The sequence below is a fragment of the Notolepis coatsorum genome (genome assembly GCF_963971535.1).
Source record: "Notolepis coatsorum genome assembly, chromosome: 7".
NCBI classification, from domain to species: Eukaryota; Metazoa; Chordata; class Actinopteri; order Aulopiformes; family Paralepididae; genus Notolepis; species Notolepis coatsorum.
The window spans coordinates 125,173,105-125,185,093 of NC_140171.1; the positions used below are offsets into that span (position 1 = coordinate 125,173,105).

An 11,989-nucleotide genomic window follows, 5' to 3' on the forward strand; every position below is an offset into this window, starting at 1 on the left:
ACCATATTCTTGATCTGGAGAATTATTGGATGGATGGGTATTTAATTACATACTCACTCACTCAATTACCTTCTTACTTGCTTGCTCAATCAATCCTAAAAATCCTAGGGGCCTCTAGGCTAAAATCTCCTCAGATGGGGGCCTCTACCTGTAGGCCAGCGGTTCTCAAACTACGGATCGTACATTGGCAAAAAATAATTGAGTTTTCCACCCAGAAGCTGTGTATTTGCCATGTCTCGCCCCTTCATCAACGGAGGCCGACACACAGTATTCCAATACACATCTCACTACATCCTGCGCATGTATAATCGCGGGAGGGGGCCGGGGGTGTGGTCTTTTGTGTGTAACCTGGACTTGCAATGGATAGGTTTGTTGTCAGAAGCGGTGCCGGTTGGTCGCGATGAAATGGGCTCTGCACATAGCCACCTCACTTCAGTGTGGTATAGCAGCTGGTTATCTCGAGGCAGAGTAATAAATCGCCTTTTTTAACTCTGAGAAGAAGCACAGATTTTCCTTGCAGACAAACAACCGATTGGCAGAGTAATGAGCTGGATTACGAAACTCCATTAGTGACACTCCAGGTTAATCAGCGGAGATTTTGGGGTAATTCGTCTTTCGTGTGACGAGCTACTGAAAGTCAAGTTCACTGGATAGGCCCTCACAAAGTTCTGGATATCAGTCCGGAACGAGTGTTCCCAGTGTTGTGTAATGCTGCGCTGAGAAAGCTTGTCCCCTTCTCATCAACATACCTCTGTGAGGCCGGATCTTCAGAGTAGCAGCGTATCTCATGTTTTCTCCATGTTCTGGCAACATATTTTGGCTAAATATGCCTCGTTTTATAAATGTGTATACAGAAACAATTCCGTTGCTTTTGTTGATAATATGAATTTATTTCATTGATAACATAGTGCTGTAATTTCATTTTTTTTTTTTAACTAACATTTTTTATTAACATTTATAGACAAACAACACTTACAGCATACCTACAATGACATCAACAACACAACAGTACATCCACTTGGGCCCCTTGAATTCGGCCGCGCTGAATAATTTCATTTTCTAATAAATATGCATGATCAAGTTCAACAACGTGTGCTTTTATTTTGATATTTCTTATTTCCACGTTGAAATTACGTGATACATTAAGTGTGTGGGGTCGCCAAAAAAAATCCTAAATCAAATGGGGTCGTGGTATAAAAAAGTTTGAGAACCCCTGCTCTAGGCTAAAATCTCCTCAGATGGGGGCCTCTACCTCTAGGCTAAAATCCCCTCGAATGGGGTCCCTCCTAGGCCAGAATCTCCTCCTATGGGGGCCTCTAGGCTTTGGGTCACCGGACAACGCTCCCTGGGCTGATATGTATTTCATCCACAGTTGTACCACGAGGATGTCTGTGAAGAAGTGGAGGCGGGCGCTCGCGGTGATGAGTGGGTGAGGCTGACCAGGCTGTACCAGTTTGCCCGCAGTGTGCGCGGCCTGCTCCACACCTACCACTACCACCAGATCTTCCTGACGGAGTTTGCCGGAGCGTACAGCAAGTTCACCGGCCGCAACCTTCAGCCGCGCTCTTACGGCTACGCCAGCATCGACGAGCTGCTCTGTGCCGTACCACAGGTTTGACGTCACCTGGTTTATATCGTTCTTTTGCGCCATAACGATAGTGAAATGTGTGTGTGTGGAGGGGCGGGGGATAGCAGAGGTGGTGGAGTTGAGACATGGGCTGGTTATCTGGATTAAGTTCAGCTCGTGGGAATTCTCTAAAAATCTGAGTGGATTTAAGAGATGAGAGCTGAAAAAATCTAAAGTAGTGTAACCAGAAATACAGGCTTGTGACTCAGCATCTGATATGAGCTTCATAGAATAATCTTGTCAAATCAGATCAACAACATGTTTCTTGTTTTGTGCCCAACCCCCTACTGCTCCTGCCGCATGATGAAACCTTGCTGAAATCCTTGTACAGAGTAGCTTGTTTATTTAGTATTCATTCTGTTGATCTCTATAGGAAACATGTGTACTTGGGTTGTGATCTTGATGTCTTTGGGGTTTCTTGTGACGTCTGATTTGTGGCTTTGCGTCTTCTCCTCAGGTGGTTTGGATCAAAGGACACGGTCACAAGAGGATTATCGTCTTGAAGTACGATATGAAAGGTACAAGGAGATGAACCACATGCCATCAGCGGGAGTGATGATGTGATCCTCCTACTGAAGGCATTAATAGTAGATCAGTAGAGGTGGAACATTCACTTTCTAAATACAGTTGATTTATGAAAACATAGCTATTAATTTGATAAATGTTTGTACTTGACCACCAATAAGTGGGAATGGTAATGAATTCACAAACTGGTGCAGTGCCACCCAGTGACTGTTTAAGGAGCACTCTGCATTGCAACAGTAAATAATCACAAAGTCATCTAATCACAGGTCTGGCGGTGAGAGGAGAAATCCTCTAGTTTGCTTCTTCAAACTACATAGGAGTCCATCCCTCTGATTTAAATGACTTTGATTATATGTCTCCATCATTACGGTGTTTGTCTTCACTGCCCATAACCCTTTCACAACCACACTACAGAAGGTTAACCTTTCCACTACCACACTACAGACTGTTAACCGTGGTTGTGAAAGGGTTAACCATTCGTCGTGTGGCAGTGAAAGGATTAACCATTTGTTAGTGAAAGGGTTAACGTGTGTGGTTTGGGTGTCCAGCTCGTGCCAGCTCTGCAGCCTCCGACAGCCCCCGTCCGGAGGAGGAGGAGGATGGGGAGAGTCCAAGAGAGTCCAGTCCCTCTAGCAATACAAACTCTGGAACTCACAGCCCAGGTAAAAAGAACTAGGGATGCACCAATACAACTTTCTCAGTCCCGATACATTTAGTCATTTAGCTCGGGTTCCCAAACTTTTCAGGCCGGGACCCAGAAAATAAGGCGTCAGAGAGCCGCGGCCCAATGCACATTGTCAGGCTTTTTTTTTTTTTTTTTTTTTTTTTTTTGCTTGCCAGGCGACCGATTTTTTAAGCCAAATATCACTTCAATCCTATCACAAATATCACCTCAATTCAAGTTAGTTATTCATTTATATGTGCTATTTATGAGAGGGCTAACTTGTTGCAAAATAATAATGATAATAATAATAGCCTCATTAAAATACTATTGTTGCTTCGGTTGTTTTCAGCGTTTTATGTGCATAATCTATTTAGTTTGAAATGTTTGTTGAAATAAGTAGATTTTCCGTTTTTGTTTATTTATTAAGTTAATATAAAACCATATAGTCACATTTTAGAATACAATAGAATAGAATTTTATAATACAACTAGAAACACTGTCCTGGCCTGCAATTTTTTTCTTTTCTTTTTTGAAATCATCTCGCGGCCCTCCCGTGGCTGCTCGCGGCCCCACCTTTGGGTCGCGACCCCGACTTATCTGATTTATCTGACGCTTTTATCCAAAGCGACTTACCTGGGCTTTTGGGTATCGGTTGATACAGAGTACAGCTCCATTACTTTTAATGAACGGTATAGACTTGGACCGTCATTTTATGTGTCGAAAGAGTTAATGTGCCGGTTAACGCAGCAAATCAAGTTACGTTGCTTTCATTTCCAGCATGTTAGATGCGTTTCTTGGTATCTGATTTAGTATTGTCGAAATTTTTTCGATACCGATATTCTTATTTCAACCTGGTATTGGACCGATATCCGGTAACGGTGTGTCCCTTAAAAAGAGGTGACGTATGGACTCTCTCCCCGCCAGGTGCTGGTGACGGAGCGGAGGAGTCTGAGCTGCTGTGCCTCACCTCTCCAGTCGACCTGCTGTGTGGTCCTGTCCCGTCCTGCCTGCCCTCCCCCCAGCTCCACCCAGACCCTGTCCTGCTCCACCCTGACCCTGTCCTGCCCCGGCCGGCTGACCTCATTAACTTTGAGCGCTCTCCACCACTGCCAGCCGCAGGTCAGTCGCCAGTGTCCAGCAACGCCCTGCTCTGTTCTGTACTTTCTCACACACTGGGGAGGAGTCCCATAGGAAAGGTCCAGGACACACACACACACCCTTATCCCTAGCCTAATCTTCTTGTGGAGAGGACTGGGGGTTTAGGGCATTTGCCACGTATTGTAAGAATCAATCAAAGACTTGTGGCACTGGAGTGTTGCCAACCTCGGAGCCAAATGGGTATGGGTAAATTACTGTTAGGGATCTCTTATGCCACAGAGTCAAACTCGTCATCACTTTGTCACAAATGTGGTTGTCATTTTCATTCTGGGGGGATTCAAAATAGGGGTGGGCGAGTATACTCTATGTATCGCGGATTGTTCTACCCGAGATGTAGTACTGTACTATATCGCGAACATCGAGTATTAGTTTATATGGCGGCGCCCGCGGCCGAGAGACACTCGCAGTGCTTTCCTCGAGAAAGTGCAGACTCCTGCTTTCCTCTCTCTCACACACCCGCGGCCCGCCCACTCTACGTCACACACACACACACACACACACACGCACACACACACACACACACAGACAGAGAGGCGATGCCAAGTCAGCGGCTCAGTGCACATGTTGTTTGGAGGAGACTGGGAATGAGGAAAGAAGAGTTTAGAGAGTTATTTATTTATTCCGAAACGACAATGGAAGATGGAGGTGCCACTGCCGAGGCGGATGAACTGGTTCCAAAAAAGAGCGGTACTGGATCCGTCGTCTGGCGGTGGTTTGGTTACCGCAAGGAAGATGTTGAACAAACAACGGTTACCTGCAAAATATGCAGCAGAGCAAACCCGTTGCCACAAAAGGTAGCAGTACCACCAATTTGTTCCACCATTTAAAAATACACTCACTACAAAATGAAGAGTGCGTGAAACTCTGCATGTCCCAGGCTGGCCCCACACTAAAGTCAAAGCAACCAGCCCAGATGCAAATGACTCTGGCTTCTTCATTTTCAAAAGCGATCCCGTATGACAAAAAAAGTAAACAATGGAGAGAAATCCATATCCAATCAAAAGGGCAACGGCGTTGAACAGGTTATTCATGTTTTAATTTCTTCAAAAATTGATTACTGTAATTCTCAAACAAATCAGCTTTGGCTAAACTACAAACTATTCAGAATGCGGCCACCAGATTGTTGACCAGAACCAAACGTAGAGCACATTACCCCTGTGTTAGCCATGTTACATTGGCTACCTGTAAAATACAGGATTGAATAAAAAATTGCGCTCACCACCTACAAGGCTTTAAAGGGTGAAGCTCCAAGCTACATTAGTGAGCTCCTCATGACCCCCTACTGCCCCAGTAGGGCTCTCCGCTCATCTGACCAAGGGGTGCTCGTCAAAACCTTTCTATATAGTCAGGCCTTTAATTGATCATTTATGCGGTGTAACATGTGTTTATCTGGTTGTTTTAATTAACTTTTTGTTAAGTATTTTTACAAGCTTTTAATTGATATTATATGTGATGTAACGTGTGTGTGGTTATGTTATTTTGATTAACTTTTTACTGCCTGTAAAGCACTTTGTGATTTCAATCTAGAAAAGCACTATACAAATAAAATTTACCTTACCTAAGTTGTAGTCCAAGACTTCAGGAAGGAGACGGTGAAAGTGGTAATCTCCTGTTATTCACCATGTGAGCCACACAAGGCATTGGCTGGCTTTACTAACCTGAAAAAAGTTGGTCTTGGCAACTGCTACAAGACTTGATCTTTATAACAATATATATATAACAATGGTTGTGGTTTAGGCAGATTAGGGTTAGTTAGCTGGGGTGACGGTGGCTCAGGAGGTAGAGCGGTTGTCTGGTAAACGGAAGGTTCCCGGTTAGATTCCGGCTCCTCCCGGGCAGTGCGCTTGAAGTGTCCTTGAGCAAGACACTTAACGGCTAACTGCTCCCGATGACTAGGTTCCTTGGCACCTTGCATCGTTGCCTCCGCCGTCGGTGTGAGTGAATGTGTAGCATAAGTACCGTATATGGCTTGAAGCCCTTTAGATATAAGCGTTATATAAATGCAGTCCATTTACCTAAGCTATAATCCTTAAATCCAAAATTACTGTATATTTCAGTTAGTTGGGTAGTAAATTATATTGACTTATTTGTTTACACTGCTTGTGTTGTTTTTACTACCTGTACCCCCCCCCCCCCCCCATCCCCATGCTGCTATGATGCCTGAATTTCCCCAAGGGGATCAATAAAGGAATATCTTATCTTATCCAGCCCAATAAATGGACTCGGAAAAGCAAATTGAAAAAGGTTGAGATGCATATCGTGAAAATGTGTAGAGATATGGTATATTTTGGCCATATCACCCACTCCTAGTCCAAGTTCATCCTGTATTTCTGTTGTCTACAGAGAGGCCTACAGAAGAGGCGTCTGCCCCGGCATGGACAGCTGATCAACGCAGAGACCTGCAGCCTGACTGCGTGGTGGTGTCTGCCATCGCCAAGCCTCCACGCCCCCCCGGCTTCAAGACCTCCACCCACAGCCCCGGCAGGAACGCCCCTCGCAATAAAGTCAGGCTGGCCGCCAACTTCTCGTTTGCAGCTGGCCCCTGAGTTTCTCGTTCACACCTGTACACATGCATACACACAAACACACACACAAACTTATGCATTCTAGTACACACAACTCTAAAGAGTTCATTTGTTTGAAAATGGCCCTAAAATAATATTGATCGTGTCCATCTACTTGCCAGTAGACTGTTGCAACCTTCTGCCATCTCAAATCATTCATTCATCAACCATCCATTTCCCTTACTTACTTAATCATTTTGGTTCCCTGTGGAACATAAGGCTGCTTTCATCTGGTCCTATCATGTGCTTGAGATGTCTCCTATATGGTGCAGACATTCTATGCTCCTAAGCGGATCTTCACTTTAGGTCCAAGTAGAAGTAGTCTATCGCACTAGACTTCCTGTTGAAGGCTTTCGTTAGGAGTGGTCATATTGCCTTTGGGTTGGCCCGTGGTTTTAGCATTTGTCGTAGTTTCTGTAACAAGATGGCGTTTTACGTGCATCCTGGTGGGTGGAGTTGTTCACCTGGCCTGGAACCCCCCCCCCCCCCCCCCCCCCCCCCCCGGCTCTGTTGGGCCTCCCCACCACGGCAAGGTAACGACACAAGGGAAGCCCATTTCCCTTGTCCTTGTAAAGCTTTTCCCTGCGCCGTGACTTTCCTCTTGCAGATTTTCTGCAGCACTTTCATTTGTCAAACCTCGCCTAACTTATTTTTGATTGATCTTTTGTATGTCCAGGGATGTTGTGTGGCATACAAATGAATTAGATGCATGTCCCTTTTTCAGTTTGGAGCCATACTGTAAGGTAGAACACTGGCCCACTGTAACCGGGCAGTGAATGCAGAAACTTAAAGCTCTGAGTTGGTTGACACTGTATGCAGGATGTTTACACTGGGGAGTATTGGTGAGCTGTTAATATATAGTTACAAGTTCCCTTTAAAATCTCAGGTATGTAGTTAGCCCCCCCCCCCCCCCCCCCCAAATGTAAAGTACTCAAGATTGTTAACAGAAAGTTCTCAATAGTTATATGTTCACATGCCTCATTATATAAAATGAATATCCATACTTAGTTACTGATGTACTATGTGTAAAGAAAGACCATGACTATAATTTATGGATTTATGCGAAGGACATTTCAAGTTTTTTAAGAGTTTTAGCTTTTAAGGCAGCGACATGGACATCAATTGAAGTATATTATTGTGTTAACTTATAACGTAACTGCCCAATTAATTTTTTCAATCTTCTCTTGGGCTATGACTAACATACAGTATTTGCTGTTTTGATATTTAAGAGGCATTTTCTCTTTCAAAGTCTTGTCGTCTTTCTCTATTCTTTCATTAGGAAGCCTGAGGCCAATGCTTTTGTTCCTTTGTTCTCCACTCAGATTATTTGGTGATGTGCTGCATTGGGGCCTAAACAAATGACGTTATTGTGGCCATTTCTATGACCGGCATGAACAGATGAACTACTGTGACTTGACTCTTCAATTTATTTTCTTTGTTGGCAGCATATGATTCTAGAATCAGTTCTGGCTTTGGGTTTGATGGGTCTTTTGGTGGGTTTAGTCAACCAGCACTGCTCTCAAACATGTAGGATATCGAGGAAGCGTTTGGACTCCTGTCCAGTTGTGACTGAATTTGTGGCAAAGATTTAGGCTTGTCTTTCCATGGCCACTTGGAAGCCTTTAGAAGCCTTTAGAAAGGAAAAGACGGGTCTTCAATACCCTGGCTAAGTATTTGCTTAGGCAGCACTAACGGATATGGTTTCACTGTCTGCCAGCCAGCAGCCAACTTGTTTGTGTTATTTTAGCTGTGAGCGTGTCTGTGTGTGGTTTACACTTGAGTTAGGTGGTGTGAAATATGCATGGTGTGCATAAATGACTGTTATGCATGGTGTACGCCCAGGAAGAGCGACCGACGACGACGGATGATAAGAAAGACGTTTTTTTAAGATCGGTTCAAGTCTTCTTTTTGTGTGTTGACATCATTCTTGTGATTGCCAGTCAAAGGCTCAAGGTTGTCTGGTTTAACCTTGTTGCCGTGTAAATGTTGTATCTGTGGTGGTCTCGTCTGCACTGCCTACGGTGACGAGTTAGAAAGGGAACGCAGAGCGCTCCTTGGTTCAGATTTTTTTTAATGGCAAAATGAAAAGATGCGTGTTTTTTAGTGAGAGGGGTGAGACGAGGGGTGGTAGGCTCTGTGCGGAACAGCAGGAAGCCCTCTGGTCAGAATGTTGAGGGGCAGATGGAGAAGACCCCCTGCGGTCTCTCTGGTATGTGCCTGGCTTTTACAATGGCTTGTATCTGCCACGGCACTGAAAGAGGAGCGATCGGGTGCCATACCACCCCCCCCTATGTCTCATTCTCTATGTGTATTTTGAAGGGTTTTTACTCATTAATGTCTGCTGATTTTTTGTTTTCCTCTTGTCTCAAGTGTTGGATGAGAGTGCTGGTTGTTGAATTCTTAACCAAATTATGTTTGTCTGCCCACACTGGCAACACTGCCAAGACCATGAATTTCTAGGGGGTTGGAGTTAGAAAAGTATATATATTTTTGTCTGAAATGTTTACAATTTTTTTTTATAATGTGTTTCATTGAATGGGCGAGAGCCCATCTCGACTATTTCTGATCTGAAGTGGCTGCTCTCTGTCCCAGTGATTTTCCTGTTCAGCCAGTGTTGACGGCATTATGATATTCCTTATGGTTAGCCCTTAGTGTTTAAGTGCTTAAAAGACATTCTGCCTGCCCTGTCTTCTACTTTGATCACTCACCCCCACAGAATGCCAAGCAATATACTTTATTTTCTTTGGGGTGGGGGGTTGTTAAGCGACAAACTGCAAATAGGTCTTGTGTCTCCTGGAGTGTTCAGCAAATAGGTCTAGTACATATGGGATGTTTGGTAACTGTCTTTTAAAGAAAACACCTTACATCAAGGCGGACAAGTGGCTCAGAATTGGATTAACACGATCTGAATTTGATGTAATTTGACAGCCAGGAGATAATTACCTTTTGTACATTGGAGCAAAACCTGAACTCCCTTCAAGTGATACACAACCAACTCAGAATGTTTCGTTTTCTTTTCTATTCAGTTGGGTTACATCAGTGAAGAAGCTATTGTACCTGTCAACATATCAACATATGCACCTTTGCATAGTTTTGGTTCATGTTCGATGAATTTGGGATTAGTTGGGGGATGGGAGTGTTGTAAGTGTTTGATGTTTGTACCTCTGCCTCTTTTGTGAGATTTAATTGTATCTGTTAGATTAAGTGTCTTAACTACTTGTCATGCCTGTTTGATAAATTACACAGCACTACTGTCCTAGGATCCGTTCAACGTAACCTCCTTCAGCTAATTTACCTATCTCGAGCCCGCCCTCTTTTCTTGATCCTCCAATCACAACTGTTGCTTCCACGAAGAACTGATGAGCAACAGTTGTAATTGGAGGATCAAGGAAAGAGGGCCGGCTTGAGATGAATCAATTATCTAGTCAAAAGTTTAGCTCTGAGATTATTTATTTTCCGGGTCAACAATGTCTCTCACTTCCCTTGTTCACCTCCTCTGTTCCACCTCCTCCCCTCTGCTCCACCTCCTCCTACCTTCTGGCACTCTGTTCCACCTCCTCCCCTCTGCTCCACCTCCTCCTCCCCTCTGTTCCACCTCCTCCCCTCTGCTCCACCTCCTCCTCCCTTCTGGCACTCTGATCCACCTCCTCCTCCCCTCTGGCACTCTGCTCCTCCTCCCCTCTGCTCCACCTCCTCCTCCCCTCTGGCACTCTTCTCCTCCTCCTCCCCTCTGGCATTCTGCTCCACCTCCTCCCCTCTGGCACTCTGCTCCACCTCCTCCTCCCCTCTGGCACTCTGCTCCACCTCCTCCCCTCTGCTCATCCTCCCCTCTGGCACTCTGCTCCACATCCTTCTCCCCTCTGCTCCACCTCCTCCCCTCTGGCACTCTGCTCCACATCCTTCTCCCCTCTGCTCCACCTCCTCCCCTCTGGCACTCTGCTCCACCTCCTCCCCTCTGCTCATCCTCCCCTCTGGCACTCTGCTCCACCTCCTCCTCCCCTCTGGCACTCTGCTCCACCTCCTCCCCTCTGCTCCTCCTCCCCTCTGGCACTCTGCTCCACATCCTTCTCCCCTCTGCTCCACCTCCTCCTCCCCTCTGGCACTCTGCTCCACATCCTTCTCCCCTCTGCTCCACCTCCTCCTCCCCTCTGGCACTCTGTTCCACCTCCTCCCCTCTGCTCCACCTCCTCCTCCCCTCTGGCACTCTGCTCCACCTCCTCCCCTCTGCTCCTCCTCCCCTCTGGCACTCTGTTCCACCTCCTCCCCTCTGCTCCTCCTCCCCTCTGGCACTCTGCTCCACCTCCTCCCCTCTGCTCCTCCTCCCCTCTGGCACTCTGCTCCACATCCTTCTCCCCTCTGCTCCACCTCCTCCTCCCCTCTGGCACTCTGCTCCACCTCCTCCCCTCTGCTCCTCCTCCCCTCTGGCACTCTGTTCCACCTCCTCCCCTCTGCTCCACCTCCTCCTCCCCTCTGGCACTCTGCTCCACCTCCTCCCCTCTGCTCCACCTCCTCCTCCCCTCTGGCATTCTGCTCCACCTCCTCCCCTCTGCTCCACCTCCTCCCCTCTGCTCCACCTCCTCCCCTCTGCTCCACCTCCTCCTCCCCTCTGGCATTCTGCTCCACCTCCTCCCCTCTGCTCCACCTCCTCCTCCCCTCTGGCATTCTGCTCCACCTCCTCCCCTCTGCTCCACCTCCTCCCCTCTGCTCCACCTCCTCCCCTCTGCTCCACCTCCTCCCCTCTGCTCCACCTCCTCCCCTCTGCTCCACCTCCTCCTCCCCTATGGCACTCTGCTCCACCTCCTCCCCTGTTACCAGAAGTTGCTGCAACAGTCTCAACGTTGTCAAAGGGACCAAAAATATTTTCAGTTAATAAATTTAACAAGCATTATCCTTGCCTGTCTGTGATGTTCTTTTTGCTGTGCACTAATGATCCTTTTTTTTTTTCAACAAACATAACAAGCATATTCCTGAAAGATGCTTTTTATTTAAACACATATGTACAGGTAGTTAATTTCAGCTTATTTTCTGCATATTTGCTCAAATATTCAACATTAGGACCTTCATAAATTCACTACTACTACAGGACAATGCTAGGTTATCAGGAGGAAGGTAAAGTCTTGACAAAGGGCAACACTTTGCTTGACATGAGTCACTACTGTCCTAAATACACTTGATTCAAACATACATGGTCTTGAGACTGTTGTAGGCATGTACACAAGGATTTCATTCACTTCCTGTTAAAAACGGCAAGACTGAATTCATAGGATGCAAGTTATTTCTTCTTGTTTTGCAATATCTATAGTAACCATGAGCACTATTGTACAAGCATGGTCACTCAACTCCCGGTAGCTGATGTTCATGGATGAGGTTAGTATGGCAGGTGAAGCTTTGACACTAGTGAGTGAGAAAATGCATCATAGATATACATAGAAAACAATCTCATCAAGTTCG

At 45.9% G+C, this 11,989-nt stretch overlaps 1 protein-coding gene across 3 annotated transcripts in view; it reads left to right on the forward strand.

The window, feature by feature from the left end:
• The window catches only part of marf1 (meiosis regulator and mRNA stability factor 1), a 55,630-nt gene extending 48,598 nt beyond the window's left edge, over positions 1-7,032 (forward strand). For all 3 annotated transcript variants that reach the window (XM_084318040.1, XM_084318042.1, XM_084318041.1), the window contains exons 23-27: positions 1,373-1,612; positions 2,085-2,145; positions 2,701-2,814; positions 3,741-3,935; positions 6,318-7,032. In XM_084318040.1, the coding sequence (XP_084174166.1) occupies positions 1,373-1,612; positions 2,085-2,145; positions 2,701-2,814; positions 3,741-3,935; positions 6,318-6,520 (813 nt within the window). In that variant the 3' untranslated portion in view covers positions 6,521-7,032. The remainder of the gene's footprint in view (positions 1-1,372; positions 1,613-2,084; positions 2,146-2,700; positions 2,815-3,740; positions 3,936-6,317) is intronic.
• Positions 7,033-11,989: the final 4,957 nt, after the last annotated feature.